Source organism: Tursiops truncatus, chromosome 16 (genome assembly GCF_011762595.2).
Source record: "Tursiops truncatus isolate mTurTru1 chromosome 16, mTurTru1.mat.Y, whole genome shotgun sequence".
Classification (NCBI taxonomy): Eukaryota; Metazoa; Chordata; class Mammalia; order Artiodactyla; family Delphinidae; genus Tursiops; species Tursiops truncatus.
The window spans coordinates 12383756-12407032 of NC_047049.1; the positions used below are offsets into that span (position 1 = coordinate 12383756).

General features: G+C 40.1%; 1 protein-coding gene across 9 annotated transcripts in view; it reads left to right on the plus strand.

Annotated features, from left to right (window-relative positions):
- The first annotated feature begins 1069 nt into the window (after positions 1-1069).
- Positions 1070-23277, plus strand: part of FAM204A (family with sequence similarity 204 member A) — a 98068-nt gene continuing 75860 nt past the window's right edge. For 4 of the 9 annotated variants that reach the window (XM_073793908.1, XM_019940083.3, XM_073793913.1 and 1 more), the window contains exons 1-6: positions 1083-1122; positions 7432-7673; positions 8207-8294; positions 8655-8685; positions 8874-8973; positions 18702-18791. In XM_073793908.1, the coding sequence (XP_073650009.1) occupies positions 7440-7673; positions 8207-8294; positions 8655-8685; positions 8874-8973; positions 18702-18791 (543 nt within the window). In that variant the 5' untranslated portion in view covers positions 1083-1122; positions 7432-7439. Of the gene's footprint in view, positions 1123-1199; positions 1654-7431; positions 7674-8206; positions 8295-8654; positions 8686-8873; positions 8974-18701; positions 18792-20510; positions 20649-23277 lie in introns of those variants that run through there. The other 5 variants (XM_019940082.3, XM_073793909.1, XM_073793912.1 and 2 more) reach the window with 5 other exon arrangements.

Genomic DNA, 23277 nt, shown 5'->3' on the forward strand with positions numbered 1-23277 from the left:
CGGAGAATGTGAGTGTGAGAAAGGACTTTAGTAACCCAAACTTGTCATTTCAGGTTTTGCTGTGATTCTGGGGTCATAGAAAACTACTCCATACACCTGGCACATGTTCTGGAAAACAATGGGGGTGAGGTAGTTGATAGTTAAGCATTACACTTAAACATCGGTTTATACTAAATTGTGATATGTTATTGAGTGCAATACAAAATTCTTTCACATTTTTAGAATGCTTCAAAGAAAGGCATTACTGATAAGGCTAAGGCCAATACCAACTGAAAATTACTGTTGGCAAGGTAATGCCTTAAGGGGTTTATGTGTATTTTGTTACATAATCGTTACAACACTAGAAAAGAGGAATGTATTCTTATTATTATTACAGAACGTTATTTCAGAAAATGGAAGCATTTCTAAAATAGCCCCACTCCCATCACGGTCATATTATGCTGTTTTATTTTCCTCATAGAGCTTTTTTTTTCCCCCCTGTTTTTTTTCCCTTGCTTATTTTCTATGCTTCCCTAAGCCCCTTCTCAGAGCCTAAGACAGTGGCTGCCACGGAAAAGGAGCTCAATGAGCTTTTGGCCAAGGCCACATAGCTGGTCAGTGAAGCAGCTGCCACGATCACCAAACGGTAAGCGCCACTAGAGCAGAAGTAGGGATCATTTTGCTCTAAACATAGGCTGGCAGGGTGCCTGCTCAATAAATATGTACAGAAAGAAAAAAAAGTAAGGAAGGGAGCGAGGGGAAAAGGATGTATGAATGGAAACGTTCCCAGAAGGGTCTAGAGAGCTTCTGCAGTGACTTTCCGTCCTTGGGGAATGAACTCAGTTCAAGGTCTAAGCCAGCACTTTCCTCACCACGGAGTACGGGAAGGAATGGAGAAAGAACAGTCTTTAAAAACGTCCAGAAGAAAGAAGAAAACGACGAGAGAAAAGCTGGGAGAAAAGAAGTAGAAAGAAAGGAATCAATCCCTTCCTGCCTATTTAAAAGCATAGCTGAGCGCGGCCGGTTTCCATGGCGACCCCAGGCCAGAAAGGCCTTAGCCTATTGGCTGAGATTCCGGAGCCAATGAGAAGGCGCGATGTTGACGGGTCATAAGATGGCTACGGGACGGCCGGCTACGGACCGGTGAGTAGAGCTGGTGGTTGGGCTGGCTCCTGGGCGGCCCGGACTCCAGTGTGACGGACCTGGGAAGGCCGGGTGCGGGGAGCGAGGGAGCCAGCGTGGGTGGCCTCACAGCCTCTCCGCGGAGCCTTCAAACCCTTTGGCCGGGCCCGCGGGAGAGTCGGCGGAGCTGGCCTCCGCTTTGCTTGCACCCGGCGTCGCAGCGCCTTCCCCGTCCTGTTGGTGGGAGAGGGGTTCTTCGTCCCACCTCAGCCAGAGTGAGAGGGGACGAGGAGACAGACTTTCGGTCCGGGAAACAGTCTCTGGTTTACAATTGCTGTACCCGGAAGACAGCTGCAGTCAATGGGAGTGTCAGCAAGCTAGACGTCCTACATCAGAATCTGCAACGCTTAGTTCTGTGCTGGGAGGGGATTCTTCCCGCTCGGGGATCGGAGTGTGACCCTGCTGCCGGAGAGCCTGCAGAGTTACGGGTTGTGCAGCCAAACAGGAAAAGATGTACCTTTCTAGAGCCACCCTATTGCTGTCTTGCACCATGTAAGTATTCTCACAGCTGCATCCAATTTGAAATGAGCCTCCAAGTGTTATTGGTTACTTGTAAATCCTTCCGTGTAGGGTTTTGAGTCTGGGGAAGTGTTGGCTAAACAAAACACTCACTTTGATGAAAACATATGCATACATGCAAAATCCTGCTAAATAGTTTATCAGGGTAATCAGATTGGTAACTTAAATCCGAAGTCAGGCCTGTGATTCAGTTGTACTTTCTCTACCTTTTTGAGAAAAGGGAGCGTATTTATTTCATAAACATGAACAGGACATTTACATTAATGTTGATGACAGCATGCTTAAAAGTATTTCAGTTAAGTAACTAATTCCCAGTCACAGAAACTGATTATTGTGTAAATTATTTAACACAATCTTGAGATTGGTGGGTGGTGGCTTGTGACTGTCATACAAGTAAGATTAAATTCAGATCAGACAAGATTCAGATTTCTTTATTTCTAATTGAATATAAAATCTGGGAAATAAGACAGCTTCATTTGGTAAAAATGGAATTGAAATTCTGGAGTATTACAGGCAGGAGACATTTACCCAGTAAACTGCTCAGATTGAGTTTGGGTTATACACAGTTGCCTGGACTTCCAGAAAATGTGACATTATTACCCAGACCTCTGAATGTGACTTCAGGCGATTTAGCCTAGCATTTTACATAGCTTTCTGCCCTTAGAAGGTGAGAAGAAAATTCTCACTGTTAACGAATGTTAACAGAATTACAGGCTGGAGACATTCTTCAGACCCATTCTCTAATCTGTGTCACCAAGAATATATTACTATTTAAAGTCTGTTCTCTATAGAGTTTTCAAGCTATAGAGTTCTATTTTTCTAAGATAAGTGGATTACAGTGCATTAGGTGAGTCCGTTACCTCATCGGTTTAGATAATAATTCCTAGTGGAAGGGTCATTGGTGAGGATTAAGGGTAAAACGGTGCCTGTCACATTGTTTGTATGCCATGTATAGCGGTGACCTGCTTTGTTTTTCGTTTTGTTTCTGTTTCTTCTGTCACAATTGGGGTTTCTTTCCCTTTCTGCAGAGCATCTTTTAGGTGTTCTCTCTGAAGTGCAGAGTCTTACTGAAAACTAGCAAGCTTGCCTGTGGTGGCTGGGTTAGGAGAGAACCCTTATCTTCTGGGGTGTTGAGGTTTAATTAGTATTGTTCTGACTGCGAGAGGATGGAATGTTACAGCAAAGAATCAGGTGATTCTGGGCATTTGGGCACGTATAATACTGAGATCCATAAGGAAACATTTTAGAGCAGCAGGACATCCCAGAGATCTGATCACACGCTTCATGTTATAGCTTAAGAATAAAGACCCAGACAGATGCAGTGCCTTCCCCACAATTTTGTTGTTCAGGACCAGGAACCTATCTTCTGACTTTCAAAACAGTGTTTTTTCTGCTGCTCTACCACTGGTTCTCAATCTTTTCACAACCTAGAACCCCTTTTATTATAATTTGATATCTCCATGGATGCTATATTTTGAAAGATTGTGTCCACTAAACTATATTCATTAAATTTGTTCTTGTTTTTTTTTTTTTTTAATAAAAATCAGGTCTGTAGCTACCTATCAGAGTCTCTGCTGAATGAATGTGTGGTGAAGAATAATGTTTCATTGAACTTAAGTCTCCTGACCTAAAGGTGGATGATATTGTTTGAGGGATAATAAAATATATTGGGCTTTTTGAATATTGAAATTAGCTTAGAGACCTCCATTACTGTCTTCATAAAACTTTGGGAAAACCTAAGCTGAGGAACTGCTGAGCTGTGTCGTGTTCTTCTAGGTGCATTGCCGTCTGCCCAGGTGTGCTAAGTGTAGTGACTGTGTTTGGTTTCCACGGGCAAAAGAAAGCCCAGCCATTGAGACGAGGATGATACATAAATATTTTTTGTTCATCATAAATCATGTCAGCCCTGGACTAAAGATGTGTTCTGCATAGCATACACAGAATTTTTTTTGTAGAATAATTGTGGAATTGGAAAAATCTCTCCAATATGAAATGGAGAGGCTGATACTCAAAACCATAGAGAAAAAAGGGATTCTGAATGATATACATCTTCTTTGGGGCTAAGTGATAAAACTAAAATATTTGACGTGCAGACTAAAAACGTGAAAATTTATGTATTGATACACGGAGTGTTCTATAGACCTGGCGATCATCTACACTAAAAAACTTGTTTCTTGTTCTCTGGTATGCTACGTCTCTTGAAAATGGCTGAGTAATTTTCACATGTGAAGGGTAATTTGGAGTGATCTGCTTTAAAATGAAGGAATGCACTCTGGAAGGTATGAGGTGAGCAGCACTTCAAAGAACTGGAGAATCACAATCCAGACGAACACAACAGAAGTAACAGGGGGCCTGATAGGACCAGTTGGTACCATAGTACAATACAAATGTATGAATAACATGTATGTGCTTTGAGTAGAAAGACAGTGTTTTGGAACCTAAGCCTAAAACAAGTCACGAAGCAGCCACTCCATATTGGCTGACTTGCAGCCAAGCTGCTGTTGAGGGGGGCACTTTGCACGCTCCTCAGTGAATGATCTGTGTTTGTCCGTGGCCACCAAGTTGCCCTGGTATTTGTGTGTGTGTATGTGTTTTATGGTCAGAGGAGAAGGGCACTTCACTTTACAGATATTTAGGAATTAAGTTCAGAAACACACCTTATTTGAACTTTGCCTTGCTTTATGGATTTGGACATAGAGTCCACTTTTTAAAAGTTATTTTAATTTTTTTCCCCTGTGGGCACACACAAGAAACTATCATACCAGTCAGTGGCATCCTGAGGACAGTTCTTAATGCCACATCAACAAGAACTTACTAAAAATAGATGATTTTGAGAAAGTCCAAAAGTGATCAAAAATGATTGAGGGCTGATGAGGAAAGGCATGCCCTGTCCATGGCAACTGGCACTGCTTCCCAAGGTGAAACCCATTTGGGTGCCCAGAGCACAGAGTCACCCTGTGGAGATACTGAAGCAGTGGCCCAGTGAAGGAACTGTGCCCATCTGAGCGGTCACAGCTGAAGTCTGGGCTGAGTGGTACTTGGCTGATGGACAGAAGCTTGCCATTTGTATAGAATGTTGGTTCCATGAGGTTAGGCATTTTTGCCTGTTTTGTATACTGCTGTTCCTATGTCTTGAAGAGTGCCTGGCACACAGTGGGCATGTAAAAGATGCTATGGACAGGGAGGAGAAACAGTGGCTTCGAACGTAGAACCCCAGTTGGTGCTAAGAAAGCTAACTCTGAAACTTGTTACTGTCCTTGAGTCCTGAAGTGGGATAGTGAGCCTGAAGGTATATTATGTCAGTGGCAAAGCCATGATGGAGCTTATTATCACTCCCCTCCCCCTGCTTCTCAAAACAGTAGAAATATTTTTATTAATAGCACAACACCTGTTCTTCAATACTGGCATGTTTTACACTATGTCCTTTGTGCTAACAGAATATCTCAACATAACCTCCATTCCAACTTTTAAAATCCTCAGGCCAGATTTAGGGATGGATCCAGGTTTTATCGGGCTTGGAGCTTATGTAATTTGAGGTCTCCTCTTTAAAAAAAGGAATACAGATTTAAAATATAGAAAATCAGGTATAGTGCTTTGGAAGGACCTGTGAAAAAGAAGAGCCTTGAAGCTTAGGTTCCATTTATCTTCCTGGTAATTTGCTTCTGGTTTTATTGCTCCATTCGGAAAAAGACATCAACATTTTTAATTGAAACTTCAGTCAGACTGTGGAAATCAAGGAAGTAACTGACTTGCATCAATTGCTAAGTGAATGCACCTTAAACATTAGAAACTTCAAAGCTACCTCATGGATGCTGCCACCCATGATAGAAATGATAAAAATGCAGTACCTGGCCACAGAAGTAATAATAATGATGGCAAAAAGAACTTAGCATTGATCAAGTCCCCAGAACCTCCTAAACACTGTGTTGAGTGTTTCAGTAGCTTATCTTGTTTCATCCTCAGAATAACCCTGTGTGCAATATAGTTATTCCTGTAAAACAGATGAAAAAACTGAGGGTCAGAGGTGTTAAAAATGATTTCCTCATACCACTAATATATGGTGGAGTCAGGATTACAGTTGGAGTAATTAGATGTTAGAACCCTTCCTCTTAAAAAGCCAAGAGAATGTTTTGGTGAGGGTGTTTCAGAGAGCCAGAAACTATGAGGCTGGACCCAGACTGAAAAGTGAGACCTGATTCTTTGGACTTGGGAGGAGGTCCTTAAAAGTTATCAGGCATCCATTATTCAGAGTAATGCAAAATCCCGTGATACTTTGTCTCAGAGACAATGCTGGTGGTTTTCTTACTAGGTTAACGCAATAGGGCGCAGAAAGGTTAGCAAAAAAGATTTCCATCTTTCTATTTTATTCCTTTAAGTTGATCGTAAATCTTGAGCAGTACAGCCAACTTCTGTATTCTAGGCCTCTTTTGAGTGAACTGGTTTTGGCTCCTTATGTATGCTAAAATAGACTGTGTCGTGGAGATTAATAGCGAAAATGTACTCAATTATAATTTTAGCAAATGATTACAACCTCAGTTTTTAAAAATCATTTTTATTAGACTTAACAGTAGTTAATGGTTCTCTCTACCAATGGGCTGTATAACTAATGATAAGAATTACCCTGAACTTTAACTTTTTTCCCAAATACAGTATTATTTTAAAAAGCTGTATGTTTTTGTTAAATTGTTAGGATTGTACTCCATTTAGTATTACTTTAGCAAGCAGTATAAAATGTAAAACTAGGACATCCTTTTTACCACCATACTTTTCTCAAACTACCTGCATAGCTTAAAATTTTTCCTTTGAGTAATACGTTTCCTACTCTGTAGTCCCCTGAAGTTTCGTGCGTTCAAATACAGGCGAAACATCCAATTTTATTTTCTTCTCTAACTGTTACAGCTTGAAATATAGTATTATAATTCTTAAGTTGCCTGCAGTGTATATTGTTAGGCTCTTAACATTCTTGAGCAGTGAATGCTTTTACTGAATTTCCTCTTTTCTTTGGACAAGATTATCCATATATTAGAGAATCGAGGTTCTGTTGTCATTAAGTCATTCATCTGTAGGTGTGTCTTGTAACAAACTTGCTGAAAATACACTTTTTAAAAATTTATACACACAGGGCTTCCCTGGTGGCGCAGTGGTTGAGAGTCCGCCTGCCGATGCAGGGGACACGGGTTCGTGCCCCGGTCCGGGAAGATCCCTCATGCCGCAGAGCGGCTGGGCCCGTGAGCCATGGCCGCTGAGCCTGCGCGTCCGGAGCCTGTGCTCCGCAACGGGAGAGGCCACGATAGTGAGAGGCCCACGTACCACAAAAAAAAAATAAAAAAGAGAAAATTTTATATACGCAGGGCTTCCCTGGTGGCACAGTGGTTGAGAGTCCGCCTGCCGATGCAGGGGACACGGGTTCGTGCCCCGGTCCGGGAAGATCCCACATGCCGCGGAGCGGCTGGGCCCGTGAGCCATGGCCGCTGAGCCTGCGCGTCCGGAGCCTGTGCTCCGCAACCGGAGAGGCCACAACAGTGAGAGGCCCACATACCGCCAAAAAAACAAAAAATTTATACAAGCAAAATATTTAAATTATCTTAATATGGCGGATACATCCCACTTTATACCAATTAAAAAAAAAAGTTTAGATAGACTGTTCCCAAACCCTTGGTATAATTATTAGGTTGCTGGGGTATCTTTTAATGGTTTTAAAATTCTTTCCATGTCTACTTTATATGTCTTAATTCATTTTTTTCCCTTTAGCAGAAAAGATGTGGAGTGGGCTGCTACCTCCTGGCCTAAATGAAAGTGATGTTGAGTTGAATTCTGATGATGAAGCCACAGTAGAGAGCTCTGAACTTAACTTAGAAGAAGGTAAAGAAGATGGGACCATTACAAACACAGAGGTCTCAGATATCCCTACAGATGGACCAAAAACTGAAGCAGAGGCAAATGTAAATGCATATGAAGAGTGTCCCTCTGGAATTCCCTTAAATATGTGGAATGTAGGTTTTCTCTGACGTGTTCTTATTAAAGCCTGTACCTGTGTGTTTGTGCATGTTCCTGTGTGTGTCTCTGCTGTGGTCAGAATGTATATGTTCTTGGGAGGTAAATAGGTACGGAAGATTGACTCAGAATAATTTTATTACTCTGTGGGTCTGTGGGCAATTCACTGGCCACTCAGATACTTATGTTCATTTTTGTTTTGTTTTTCATAAAAAGAGGAAGGAAAAAAACAGTTAGTAGGATTAGCTACTTGGCCTAACATAATACAGTCTTAATCTCTTTGTTGTCTATGAGCCATTGACTTTTACCCTCAGATTATCAGATTGACTTATTTGGAAATAAATGAAGATAAAAACTCAGGTTGTGAAAGTCTCAGACAATAGAGTATCTCAAGAAGAACTGAACTAGTTTCATTAAATTTGTATTTTTATAAATGTTATAGTTTTTTATTACTTAACATGTTATTTTTCAGATGTATGCTTTGCTTCAAAGCATATTTGCTTCTCTTTCTTTTTTTTTTACTTTTATGTAGAAATTTCAAGAACTGCATACAAAACATTCTGAACAGAAAATCTCAACTTCAAGATCCAGAAAGAAAAAAAGAAAACGCTCCAGAAAAGGTGTTTTAATTTAGGTTAATTGTCAATAGTGCTAATATTAAATTGTGACCAATTGAGCTAAACAATTTTTTTTTTGTTTTTTGTTTTTTGTTTTTGCGGTATGCGGGCCTCTCACTGCTGTGGCCTCTCCCGTCGCGGAGCAACAGGCTCCAGACGCGCAGCCTTAGCGGCCATGGCTCACGGGCGCAACCGCTCCGTGGCATGTGGGATCCTCCCGGACCGGGGCACAAACCCGTGTCCCCTGCATTGGCAGGCGGACTCTCAACCACTGCGCCACCAGGGAAACCCTCAACAATTTTTAATAACCATAATTTTGAAATAACCGAATACTTGGTATTGACACTGTGAATTCTTTTTCAGGTAAATTGAAGAATGAAGAAGAATCTCAAAGGTAGGTGGAATTTAAAATATCTGTCTGTCCTAGATAGTATTGTAGAACTTGTACAAATAGTTGAACTACTTAACCTCTGAAATGTAAGAACTAGTAGATGTAATATAATTGTAGTAACCAATTAAAAACAGTAAATGTAGAAGTGAGTACATTTTGTAAAACATGAGTTATTGTCTCTCTTCTTACAGTGAACAGTCCTCAAGTGAAACCCAGTTGAAGGAGCTTACTCAGTATTTTGGAGTCAACGATAGGTTTGACCCCCCTGTTAAAAGGAAAAAAATTGAAAAGGTAAGATCTTTTTTATTGCATCTTACATTAGCCAGTGGGAAATGTTTGTAATTAACCTTGCCTAAGGTGTTTCTCCTCATTAATTCGTTCAGTGAAGAAGTTAATGTGTGCAAGATGCTAGATAAACAAGTAAATATATAGTTACAAATCGTTAAAAAAGCTGTTAAGAAAGAAATGAACAGGGTATAGTGAAGAAATTAAAATGGAAACCCCACTTTAGCTGAGTGGTCAGGGAAGTCCTTTCTTAGAGGGTGCCGTCTCACTAAGACCGTAGGATAGGAAGGAACCATCTGTATAAGGAATGCTAGTGTAGAGGTGATAACCTGGGTAAAGATCCTAGGGGTGGAAGAGTCATCATAGAACATTTGAGTAGACGTAAGAAGGTCAGCCTGGCTGGACGGGGTCAGTGAGGAGGAGGGTGGGTGGCCCAAGGTAAGATTGGAGAGGCAGGCAGGCAGGGACCAAACTCTGTAGGACCTTAGAGGACAAGGTAAGGAATTGGGTTTTAGTCACAGTGCAATTGAGAGACATTCGAGGGTTTTAAGTTAAGGGAGTGATGTGATCTAAGTTACGTTTGAAAAGATTGCATCTTATGTGGAAGATGGACCTTGGGGCAACAAAAGCAGATGAGAAGAGGACAGTTAAGAGACTCTTCCAGGCATGAGATGATGGCAGCTTGAACAAGAATGGTGCTGCTGAAGATAGAAAAGTGGGTAGAATTGAGGTACACTGTAGAAGTAGGATCAACAGTATTTGCCTCCTGATTGCTTATGAGGTGGTGGGGAGATTTAGGATTATGAGGGCAGGGAGAGAACCATTCAGGGTTTTACTTAAGCAGTGGTGTGAATAGTCATGTGAATTACAAAAATGGGAAAGCTTTGGAGGGGAGGTTTAGAGTGGGGCCTAATCCAGAGTTAATTCTGGGGCATGGGTAATAGCAAGCAGGAATAGAGTAGACTGTTGGTGAAACGAGGCGGGAGCTTCAGGAGAGTCTGAGCTTGAGATGCATGCTTGGGAGTTGTCAGGCTAGAGATGGCGTTAATATTTAGTAGAGGCTTGAATGAATGAATAACTTATACATTCACTTAGGGGAATGTTGACAGACTCCAGGAGCATGAAAATTGAGCTCTGGGCCATAGGGACAGAGGCACAGAGGCCTGCTGGTTGAAGCCCAAGGATATTGTATCCTGCATGTATAGACAGGATCATTGCTGTATACTACTGTGTATAGAGGTGATTACCATTTTCTGGTTAATCAGTATTTCTTATGAAAAACCTCTGATTTTTAAACCCGTCATTGGGTGGAATTGCCTCCTTGAGGGCACATGCATTAAGAAACTGACACAACAGAGTTTTACATGCGAACCTTTTGATTCCAAGTTTGCCAAGAATTCCTGTCACCTAATCCCTAGAACACTGCGGAATTAGAACCAGGATCACCTGCTACTGCAAATAATTAGAGCTGTTGAGCAATCTCCTTTTTCCAAATGTTCAAGCAGGTGCGGAAATGCTAAATTTCTGACAAAGAAAGAGCACTGGTAGAGGTGAAACTGAAACCCAGGCTTTATTGCGCCATTCTCAGTTCTCCAGCTTCACTGCCCAAGGGGCTGGTGAGCATTTTAAAGTGTGATTGCTGTGCTCTTGACTCCTGTGATTCTGGTGGGCCGGGAGGAGGGATCTTGCGAGGAGGATGCTCTTGACTGTACCAAACCTGTTCCAAAGCCTGAGGGAGGAGGCTTATGCTGATGGCAGCGGTCCACGGGCCATCTCTGGCCCGCCTGCTTTAGAGTCCCAACCTCTGACTGGATTGTTCTTTTGAAGGAAGAAATGGTTAAATGTTGGTTCTCATAGGAAATATTTTTTAAAGTTTTATTTGTGACTTAGGTGGTCTTTGATCTTCAACTATTTACAGTATTTGTTGTGTTTTCTCATAACTGTATTGACTTTAGAATGTCTGAATTGTTTCTTAGTGAAGTTAAAGCTATGAAATTCAGATTTTAGCCTTTCTAAAAAGTAGAAGTTTTGAAGGCATTTTTTTACAATCTATCTGTATTAGAATATTTTTATTTCCCTACATATATGAAATTGTACCTTCTTGATACTTGGAAGATAAGGCCAACTTATTCTGTGTCTAAAATTTGGAATTTGTGAAGAGTAGCTTTAATCAAGGATACTAGGATTTCATGTGCAAAATCTTTTAAACAACTCAGTTTTAGGAACTAGTGTTCTGTTTCGCATTGTACATTAGACGAATTCTAGAAAGAATTATAAGTCAAACACCATTTTAAAAAGGAATTTCTGTTTAGGGGAAGACCGCTCTAAACCCTTTTATAATCACCTGTTGATCTGTTTTATAAGTTTGGCTTTTCCTAATGGTAGGCATTCCTCTGTATGAATGGCATCTGCCCAAGAAAGTCATGGCATCACCTAAACAAGGAAACTGATGCTAGCCAGGCTTGTATCTACCCAGGATGTTGCCAGCACTTAATATTCTATAAATAAGTGCAAGCATAAGAGGAAAGGAAGGATTTGGTGAAGCCAGATTATCTCATATTCTCTTGGTAGTTCAGCTTAACTGCATGCCAGCAGGTTCACGCTCATTCTTTGGTTTGGGATCACTGTTTCACATGCGACCCTTTTGCTGTCATGCTAAAGTCTCTACTGTGAATCCAACAGAGTAAATAGACATTAAAGAATGTCCACACGGGGGGCACCAAGATAAATGCTAAGAATAAATGTAAGTTCAGCAGATAATAGCACTGCCCGAGAAATCTAGAGAGGATCATGAAAATCCGTGATGCAGTATGGACAAAACTAGCATGGATTTATAGTCCATTATTTTACTTCTCTGGAGCAGAGGCTGATCTGTTACCATATCTCAGAGACCCTTTTTAGTCTCTTTTCGCTCAATCACTCAACTCTCAAGAATGGTAATACAAAACAAACTTCTTACATCTATCGTGTAGTCCTTTTTCTTTTTTAACCTTTTCCTTCTTTTCTTTTTCTCTTTCTTTCTTTCTCTTTTTCTTCCTTCCTTCCTTCTCTCTCTCTCTCCTCTGCTCTCTCTCTCTCTCTCTCTTTCTTTCTTTCTCCACTGCCAAGCCAAAACTGTTGCTCAACCAACGATGTGTATTTACAACACTGCTGTCACCTGCTTCCCTGACAGTGCAGAGAGACTTATATTTTTTAAATGTAATCTTCCTAATATCCAAAGCTGTTTTAAAGTGTTCTTTGTATTAAATACAGCTATAATTGTGTTAATGGCAGCAGTTCTGGCACTTATCAATAATTCTGTAATCATAACAATTATTTTGTGTCTGTGTGGGAATTTCTTTAGAATAAATTTTACTCATTAATTTCATTATAAATGTCTCAAGTATTCTTTAGTTGAATCAGTTTGATTAGTCAGCAGTCATTTTTGAAAGTAGTTTTATGTATACTTAATGGATACTTTTTGGCAAGAAAAACCAGAGGTACTTTTAAAATTTTTGAGAGTAACTGCACAATGTCTTTGATAATTTTTGGTTGTTTATGAGAGGAAGCTGCTATTGTATAGTACGGCTTTTTTCAAACTTATTTTTTTAGCAGAATACTCTTTCTTACTAGAATCTTACACGGAGCGCCAATACAAAGATCACAGGCTGGTTGCCTTGAGTAGGTGGGTGTTGGGTGGGTAGGGTGGATGGTGGGGTGTAGAGAGGTGCCATGTTGTTCCCCTGGGATCAGGTACAAACCATTCTCTCGTCATCCTTATGTGATCCCCGTTGGGTGGGTAGTATGGCCAGTATTATTCTCACAATACAGATGAAGAAACTGAAGCCTAGCATGATTTGTCTAAGAAAACAGAGCAGGTTGAAAAGTAGAATAGTCCCAAATCTAGATTTTTCTGAAGTAACAGTCCAACTTAGTTTTTTACTTACCTGATTCAAATAATTTAGGTAGGCGTGATTTTTATGTAAAAGTAGTAGCACTTAATTCTTAGTTCTTTTTTTTCTTCCTCCTTTATGGAGAGATTACCTAATTTTTTCCCCTAGGTATTTAGGTCTAATCATAGAACAACAAACTTGAGTGGACACTTCATTTGTATTAAGGTTTGAAAATTAAATATGTTATCTGAATAAATATTTAATAGCAAAATTTCTCTAGAAATATATTGTTACAGTTTGACTTAAAGAGCTTTAATCGGTATGTTAAAAGAGACTTTACTACACACATATGGATGGTTACTCCTTAGTGTTAAACCTAATACCCATAAATTTCTTAGATATTTATAGTACTGCCTTGACGTCTGCAACAAAACTGTTAATAAGAGCTTACTTATTGCCTCATGGGAACCTGTCAGATACTGGGCTTAGATGATTTTCCACCTGGGACCAAGTTGCCATCCCTAAGTTTGTCTGTACTGAGGTATATCTGAAGCTAAATTTCGATTCCTGCCAGAAGGCCTCTTAGGAGCATGCTGAGGACCTGCAGAGTATCAGCAGTGCTTCTGTGCCCCCTGCCACTCCTGTGGTATGAAAGATGCCCTAGATAATTCCAATAAAGGTTACTCTGGGGTCCAACTTAAGACTTTTAGAAAGCTTTAATACTCAAATCTTATTTCATGAGACTACTTACTGACTTAAAGTTGAAATCATGGGTCTTATACTTGGGTCTGAGCCCTTGACAAACTATAATGAGGTCTGTAGTAATATAGAGCTGAACCTTCTTTTTGTTTTAATGGTATCCTGATAGATATAATATAAATAGCTTATTTATTGAATGAGTTCTATGATCTAAAAACTTTGCTAGGTATTTTACTTTTTTTTTTTTTTTAAACCTTTACCATAACTTTGCAAAGAATGTGGCATTATTCTCATTTTACAGGTGAGATAACTGCAACCTTATAGAGGTTTAGGGACAAAACCCAGGGTTTCTTGGCCAGTAAGTAGAGGAGCTATAATTTGAACCCAGGTCTGACCTCAGCAACCATGTTCTTTGTAAACTATTACTAACTTTTAGTCTTAAGGTGATGGAAATGTTTTACCTCAGGGTTTTTTTTGTTTGTTTGTTTTAACATGAGCATTTTGAAAATATTTGGAATGTTAGTATCTTCTTATAGAAGCAGAGAGTTTGGGTGTGCCTATGGAACCAGAAATTTTTCAGAGCCAAAAAGAACTATTATATTTTACTTAAATAAATTGCTAAAAAAAAAAGAAAGAAAGAAAAAAGAAAAGGGAGGGAAAAAAGAAACAGTCATGTGTAGTGAAACTTCGTTGAAATAAAAAAAAAACTTTTAAAAGAGCTAAAATCAAAGTTGACCATGTAAGTGGAATTCTCGGATTTTATTTCTAGGAGAGAATTTTGGTCATCCAAGCTGATTCTCTCATTTTCTTTAAAGAAACGGAGCCTTATGAGTTAAGTACCTCCTTTGCCTGGCGCTGTGACTGTGTCCTCTGACTCCTGGTCCAGCACTCTTTCCACTATATTAGATGCTGCTTGGAATGGCTGGGGGAATGGGAGTTAGTTGATGGTGGAGAGAGAGATTTGTAATTTTAGCTAATTTATTTTTAAGTGGAAATTATACCTATCGGCCCAGCAGTTCATATAAGTTTCCAGAAAAGGGGAATGTTCTTGTTTTCCACTTTGTGACATTAACCGTAAGCTGTGGCTCTGTGGCAACCAAAGGGAGTTAAGTTAGCCAGTTGCTGCAGCGAAATGCCTCGCTAAATAAGCAGACTGCTGGTTTAGTTCCTGGGCATTGGTGGTAAAAAGAGATCTGCATTATCCTAGGGCCTGGAGTAAAGGTGTACAGCACCCAGGTCCTAAATAATCTCAGGAAGCCTAAATAATTAGAGGGAAACAAGCAGACCTATTATGTGGAATAAGCAGGACAGGCTGGAGAATGGATGCTGTTAGGTTGCTGAGTTGAAAGTGCTGGAGAGAGACGTGGCGTGCAGGCACGGCAGCAAGCAGGGAACGGTTAGGTACTGGGCATCGGAGAGGGTGCTGTGGGGTCAGCGGGTGTATAGGCATGAGGGAACCTGCAGAGATAGAGAAGGTAACATTCGACATGAGACTTACAAGGGTGGTTAAGATTTTTCAAAGAGAAACACATCCAGAGGCACAGGGAGTATGAAGAGACTGGTAGATGTGGCCAGAGCATGGGAAGTACAGCCTTGCCCAAGATGGGGCTGAGAAAGCATTTGGGGACCCTGTTGTGAAGGGATTTGGGTGCTATTCAAAACGAGGAAAGAAGTGATAGTGTTTGGAGCAGGGTAATGACATGGGATCTGCTTTAGGAAAACACAAGACTGGTTTGACGAGGGTTGAAACCTTACAAACAAGAGGTGATGAGGCCCTGAGGAAGCACAGAAGGGAGACATGAGAAACACTACAAAAGCAGAGTGAAAATAAGAGCCAGGGATCGGAGGCGTTGAATATAACGGAGGATTCTCTCCGGGGTGACTAGGGGTCACCCCTGAAGGAGAGTCGGGGCAGGAATTGATGAGCTTGCTTTTCCACATGATAAACATGGAAGACCCTGCCTCTGCAAGGCCTTCAACATGAAGATGACTAGCAAGCAGCTGGAGACACAGGTCTTAGTACGGGGGAGAGGTCAGGTGTTTTGAATTATTTAGAGATACAAAGCAGCTTATAAGAAATAATTGAAGGCCTAGGATCGAGTATAATACTGAGGAGAGGGAAGAGTAAGAAGAAAAGGGGGTCAATCACAGAACCTTGAGGACTGCTATAATTAGGGGACAACAGGAGGAGATAAGGGGCATCAAAGGAGAGTTAAGATAGACATTTGGGGAGATAGTTTTAAGAATGAGGATGTAGTTGACATAAGAGATGATGGGAGGACAAATGGTATCATTTATGACTGTAGAGGGAGCAGTTTCAGAGGCATGATGAGGACAGAAGGAATAGAGAAGAATGGGAGATGACACGGGACAACTGATATACTGCTTTCGAGAGAGATGAAGTACAGACATAAGAAGAAATCAGTTTGAGGGAGGTGAGCTGTGTCGTCTCATCCAGCCCCTGGTCCAGATTGGGGAGGACAAGCTTATTTATAGGATGAGAGAAAGATCGAGAAAAGAGAGAGAGAGGAGAAAATTTAAAGAGAAGGGTTCTGGATAACATGTAAGCAGGTGGAATTATGATGAGCACAGGAGGTGGGATAAGTCTTGGGAAGAGAGATGATTCTTTCTTGGAGACAATAAGGATGGAAGAACAGAGTAAGTGAGAAGCGGGTGAGAGGAAGATTATAGAAAGTACATACGTACCCTTGGTTATCCTCTTCCCTCTCTCCCACCACCTCAGCCTCTCATGAAGTAGGGGTAGAGTTATAATCTGCTGAAAAGGAAGGAGGTAGGGTTGAGGGTATTTGAAAAAATGAAAAAGACATGCAACAACTTCTTAAAGGAGTGTGGGAACTTTCAAGGGCAGAACTGAGAGCCCACACAGCTGAGTTTGAAAAGGAGCATTTAGTAAAGCCAGTGAATTGAGTCATTTGATTTTCTCTGACTTTGCTGGGACACCTAGATGTTAAAGTAGTGGAAACAAGTGGTTGGGAACAACCAAAACAAGATGTGATGTTGGAGAAAGTTGCTTAGTAGCCTAAAGTATTGCTTAGGTCAGTGGTTCTCAAACTTTAGCCTGGTTAGAATCAATGAATTTCTGGGCCCCAACCCCAGAGTTTCTGATTCAAATTTGCATTTTTAACAAGTTCTCAAGTAGTACTAATGCTGCTGGTCCAGACTCAGACTTTGAGAACTTTTGGCCTAGAGTCTAGTTTGAAAAGGTTAGTCATGGGTTGCAGGCCAGAGAGGCAGGATAGGAGACTCCAGGAAGGGGCTGAAGGACTGTGAGAATAAATACGATGGTGACAGAGTATGGGGTTCCAAATGAAGACAAGGCCGGTTCACTGGCTCCGAGGACTTGGGGTAAGTGGAAGGACAGAATCTTGTGTTTAGAGAGAATCCTAGATTGTAAAGCTCTTACATGGCCTAGAGCAAGCGTATTCAAAGTATTGGGCTTCCAGGAAATAAAGAACTTGTGCCTGAGTGTAACTCAGTGTACTACTTCCTTCTTAGAGAAAGTCTTGTTGTCCCCATCCCATACCCTTCCTCCCCTAAACAAAGTCATCTAGACAGACCTGTGCGTAGTCATGTAATTGATTTGCACACTGGCACAAGCTCAGTTCCTAGACTGGCATCACTCGCAGACCTGACCTGGTACACAGACCACACTTGGAGAATCCCTGGCCTTGAGTATAGATTCTGGGGTGGGGTGTTATTTAGCAGGCGCTGAAAATGAAGGATGTTGGAAGAGTGAGTCCAGGACGTCGTTTGGACTATCAGGAGAAGAATTCTGCAGAAATACAAAAAAGAGAAATTTCTGGAGACTGGTGGATGATCACAGGACCAGAATGGGAAAAGGACAGTAGAGCAGCACGGCCTGGGCTCTGAGGCTCTGAGAGGCTATTGAATGCCAGTCTCAGGCTCCAGTCGGGAGCAAGTAAAAGAAGCCTAATCATCCTCCAGGCCCTTGGGTTGTCGAATGAGGGATTGTGAGAAGGAACAGTCTTCACTTTAACGCAGACATCAGTGACAACCTTGCTGGTCTTTGTTTCCAAAAATCGTTTTAGGCAGATTTTGTGTGGGCATTTTTAAAATCTTGTTTCAATAAAGGCTACATGGGAACAAAGTTTCTCTTAGTTGACTGATATAATCAAGCAGTATACTGCTGGAAGAGACATTCCCTGGACTTCTTTTATTAGGTCAAGGAGGGAGAAGTCCATTAACTGAAAATGTGGAAGATACACTAGATAAGCCATCGTTGGGATAAAATTTTCTTCTAAGAAGCATATATTAGACTATTTTTAAAAAGTTATATTTTTCTTTAGTAACTATTTCCATAAGCTAAAACTCAGTTATTTAACTCTAAGAAGCATCTTTCCATAAAGTATGATGTATCCTACACAGCCTGTTTGGTGATCCCATGAAAATTTTCATTGTGATTTCCTGAAGTATCTTCAACTAGTAAATAACATTTCCATAGGAAAGTACAATCATTCTTATATATAACTTTCTTCCCATGTTTAATATCCAACTTAGTACCCATCCCATCGTCAGAGACTAGGAGGGGCTGTTGAATGAAAGTCTCAAGTTACAGGAATAGGCCATAGTGAAAAGAGGCAGAGGAAAATGGTGGTTTAGAATACAGGCTCTGGGCAAACCTAGATTCATGTGATGGTGGCTTTAACATTTACAGACGCTGTGACCTTGGCCAAATTAGTGAGTCTAAGCTTCTGTTTCCTCATGTTCAAAACAGGATAACGGTATAATGTCATTGAGTTGTTATGTGGATTAAATGAGCTTTCTTATAGTACTAAGCACAGGGTGTACCACATAATAAGCATGCCATAATTTCTAACTTATTATCATTAGCATTATATTGTTATTAAGGGAAAGCGTAGTCCTTAGGGTCACAGAAGTTTGGATTTGCATCTCCTTTTTCTTAGTTCAAGAAATGACCTGACCTTGGCTAAGTTATTTAATACCTCTGAACCACCTTCTCATCAGTAAATGGGAGTGGTACCAACTACCGTATACGATCATTGTGAAAATTAAGTAGTCTAAATATGTAATGTGTTTGGTGTGGTCCTGTGACGTAGTCTTTACTAGCAAATGTTTGCCTTTCTTTCTTGCCTCTAACTTTTAGGTTTCTTTTCTTTCTAGTCGGGCCTTGAAAAGAGCATAGACCAGGCTGTGGAAGAGTGGAACATTGAGAAGGCTGAGGAGCTCAGCAATCAGCTAGCTACTCGAGAGGTGAGTCAGCCCAACTGGTGACACTCTTCTGTGCTTCCAGATCTTCTAAAATGAGCGTATGTTCTTTCTGTGATCATGAGTAAGTTCAGTATTCAAATATTTGACCTAAGATTTTCCTTTCTGTCCATTTTCTTCCCTCTTAAATCCACCTTTTATTTCGAAATGCTGGGTTTTATTTTTGTCTTTAATGTTATTAAATTATTCTGATCTAAATCTTGTGCTGGAAATAATCCATGATTAATATTCAACCCCTAGATTTCATCTAGTTCAGAGAGCTTTTTGCCAGTTATGATTAAAAGGCTAGCTTTCTTTTTCCATTTGCATCTTTAACTCAGTTTAACTCTCCCTGAGGGCAGCCGTGAGTTCTAATGTCACACCTCTCAACATGTTCCTAACCCTTGCTCCCCAGAATGCTTTCTTACTGCATATTCTAAGTAGTTGCCTCAACCCTAAAGAATTTTCAGCCTTTTTTTTAAAACCTATAGTCTATAGTGTAAAACTAATAGGTATATTGAATATTCTTTTTCCAAGTACCAAGGCATCAGAAGGTTCTCACTTGCACCCTCTGGGAGGAATATTCCTCCAATTAGGAATGACTGCCAGGTATCGCTAGGTAAAGTCACACATAAAGAGCTCATAATTGGCATATGTTTTTTTGTCGTTGTTTTGTAAATCTTTTTTGTCCTAGTTTCTAGGAAGAAAGCTCTATCAAAGCTTTCTTTTTTAATATATCCCTACCTTCTTTGCCTCATTCTTAAACTATAACTACTCCATGGTGTTTAATTACATAGAGAATATCATCGGTCACCTGTGTAAACTCTTGGCACGTGCACTGATCTTTCTTATTCACATTTTTGTGAACATTTTTTCTAAACTAAGACTAGTGGTGAAATTACTATTTCAGTAAATTCTTCTATGGAAACACCATTCCACTCTTACATCCGCTGATGTCAAAACATCTACCATTGGTGGCTGTATGTTGGCTTGTTTGTTTTCTCTATTTGGTTGCTGGCCACAAGTATCTTGTGGGATTTATACTTTCATGTAGGGGAGAAAACCAGTTCAGAAGCAAGGCTTAGGGATTCACAGGTTATCTTTTTTTCCCCCTAAGCCTTAAAATCAGTTGTCACATTAGATATTGATACTTCCATTTATAATGTTTATGTATATGTATGTGCATTTATTAATGGCTAATCTAAAGAAACTTAGGAAGCTGTGCGCTTGAGTGTGGGACCTAGGTGAGAAGCAGCGTAAATGGCAGTTATGTGACCTTTCAAAAATGTGAGATTTTAAAAAAGCGTTTTTTTTTTTTTTTGGTAAGATTCATTCATCCCTCCTAGCCTATGATATTCTTGTGCTTTCAGTTTGAAAATTGCTCTTTTCATCTTTAAAATAACCATATTTTGATTTCATTGATTATAGCATTCATTGAGTATAATAGCATTTTATTATTCTCTTTCCAAGTAGAAAGATTCAGGTATTACATTTGAATGCAGTGAATTTGATGGTGTGTTGAATGGTACCACAAACTCAGTAGGATTTCAGTGTTAGCTGTTAGTTATTGTAGTGGCTTCTTCAGTCACTAAGTTTCCTCAGATCTTTGCTTTGCTAAAGGAAGAAAGAGTAATGCCAGCCCTGGTCTATAACGTTAGAATGTGGGCTGCCCGTGATCCATCCATGGCTGGCTATTTTTCTTTTTGTCTTTTTTCTGTTTTTTAGCACCCATACCAGAGGCCAGGGGAATTCAGAGAGAAGCATTTACTTTACTGCAGCACTGTGTTCCTTTTAGGTAAAGTTAGTAATGCTAAAATTTTAAGAGTTGAACACTTTGATTTTTTTTAAAAAAAACCTTTTATCTTGAAATAATTTCAAACTTTCAGAAAGTTGCAAAATTTGCAAAATGTTAACAGTTAACATTTGCTTTACCATTCTTTCTAACTTATGTACCTTATTTAGATTTACCAAATATGTCACTGATTTCCTTTATAGCAAAAGAAAATTTTTTTTCTGGTCATGTCTTTTTAGTCTTCTTTAATCTGGAATGTTTCCTCAGTCTGTCTTTGTTTCTCAGGACCTTAGTATTTTTGGAGAGTAGAGGCCACTTATGTTGTAGGATGCCCCTCAGTTTTTGTTTGTCTGATGCTTCCTCATGATTAGATTCAGGTTATGCATTTTTTGGCAGGAAGATCACAGACATGATAGTGTGTCCTTCTCAGTGCAAGATATCAGGAGGCATGTGATATCTATTTGTCCAATTTATTGCTTATGTTCCTTTGATTATTTGGGTAAGGTGGTGTCTCCAGGTTTCCCCTCTATAACGTTACTGTTCTTCCCTATATAATTATGAGTATCGTATGGAGAGATGGGAGATGATTTGAGACTATAAATATGCTTTTCCTCACTGTTCTTTACTTGCTAGTTTCAATATTCACTGCTGATTGTTTTCCTGCTCAAGACAATTATTATTACAGTAAGATCTTGAAAACATTATTTGATTGTACTTATCATCTTTACCTGGCAAATCAGATCTAAAATGTGCCTTCAGTGAGATACCGGATTCTAGAATCTTTTATGTATCTATACTAAATCTCTCGGTAACCTGGTCAATTGGGAATTGGATATAGTTTCCCTAAGTGATGCGCTGGGAGGGCTGGGGTTGCAGTGGCCTTGCGTCCACCAGGGTTGCATGTTCACTCCCTCCTTGTCTGCCTCATCAGTGGCCACGCGTGAGCTCTCCTTTCCCTGCCGCAGGAAGCTGCTTGTCAGAGGGAACAGAAGTAGTGCCTCCGAGGCCTCAGAAATCTGTGTTTCCTTTGAGAATACTAAGTTTCTGTGTTTTGTTTTGTCAGACTGCTATTTTAGAAATGGGAATTGCATAACACTGGCCAGGTATTTTCCATTTTAAGAGTTGTTATTTCCTGCCACACTTCATGACATATGAATGAGATTGCTTTAGGAATTTATACTATTTTTAGCACTTGTAAGGATAGTAAACATTTTCCCCAAGTGTTCTTTTTACTTGCATACAAGTATAATGCTTTGTTCTGGTAAAAGAAATGTATGTAGTGTGGGGTTAAAGAATTCTGATTAAAAGGAAAAACAATAATTTGGGCCCTATTCTTTTACATGTATAAGTGGAAAAACATTTGGAAAGTTTTTGCTGGTCAGACACAGACGTTGGAGAGATACTGATGCCGTGTTAATTAAACACCCGCGAAGAATAACTAAAGTAATCAAGATGGAATTCTTGAATGAATAGTTTAGTTTGAGGTTTAGTTTCTCATGTTTATCTCCTTGGTGCGAATCACTGTGGATATGAAAGATGGGATTTTGCGAAGTAAGTAATTGTGAGTTTGGGGCAGAAACCCTTTATGAATTAAATGTATATGTGCATGGTAGGTGTCCTTTTGGAAATCAGGTATATGGGTTTTTAATCAGTACCGTTTTCTTCTTTTTAAGAAGCAGTGACTGGGACTTGCTGATAAAGCCTTTGCTCAGAGGCACAGACCCCAGAGTTCTTAAAGCCTTTTCCAACCATAATAAGTGAAACTAATTTTCGATGTTTAACATTTATAAGCCTGTGAAACCAATAGGGCGGCATCAGTATTGAGAAAAGTGAAGCCAAAAGAAGAGCCATGTCTGAGAATGGGCCTTGAAAACAGTTCCTCAAAACAGGGCAAAACAAAACAGAACAAACTGGCATGCCAGAACAAAGCTGTCAGTGCACTAGCATTATGACACAGCAAGCATATATTTTTCCAGAATCATATTCCCTTAAATTAATGATGACGTTAAAGATGTATTTAATCTGGTTTGGGGGATGGCTCAGGTTCACATGTTGGAAAGCTAGATTGTGCTATCAAGTTTGGTTTTGCCGTGTAGTAATGTGGTTGCTTTGGGACTGTCCCTCCTGTTGATTAAATCCTTCTTTGTTGTTAACAATCTTGGAGGAGAGCTAAAGTGGAAAAGTCCTGTTGATTAAATCCTTCCTTGTTGTTAACAGTCTTGGAGGAGAGCTAAAGTGGAAAAGTACACTTGTGTCATACTGATGAAACTGTTCTAATTTGAAAACAAAAGTTCTTTTTTTAAACAATACTATTTATATATATATGTCATACGTGTACATTCACACACGCACATGCACACAGGTGTCTGAGCACATTCGTAGCTTGTTAACCTCAGGCCTGAATTGGAAGGACATTCCGTTCATTGATAGTGATCCTCGAAAATGCCGTCCTTTGGTGCTTGCCTTTTCTGGCACACCATCTTCGTTACAATCCAGATCATACCAATTTGTAGAAACCAGGAGAAACAAGTATCTCAAAATTAAGTGCTAAAGCCTAGATTTAATAAAGTAAGCTGCACTTCAGCTGAATCTCCCATTTTGGAAAGAGAATTTTTCTCTAGGCGTCTTCGTGGTAGCCTGCTGTAGATAAAAACCAGCGTGGTTTGGCAGCAGACAGTGAGTTTCTCCCGTCGAATGAGT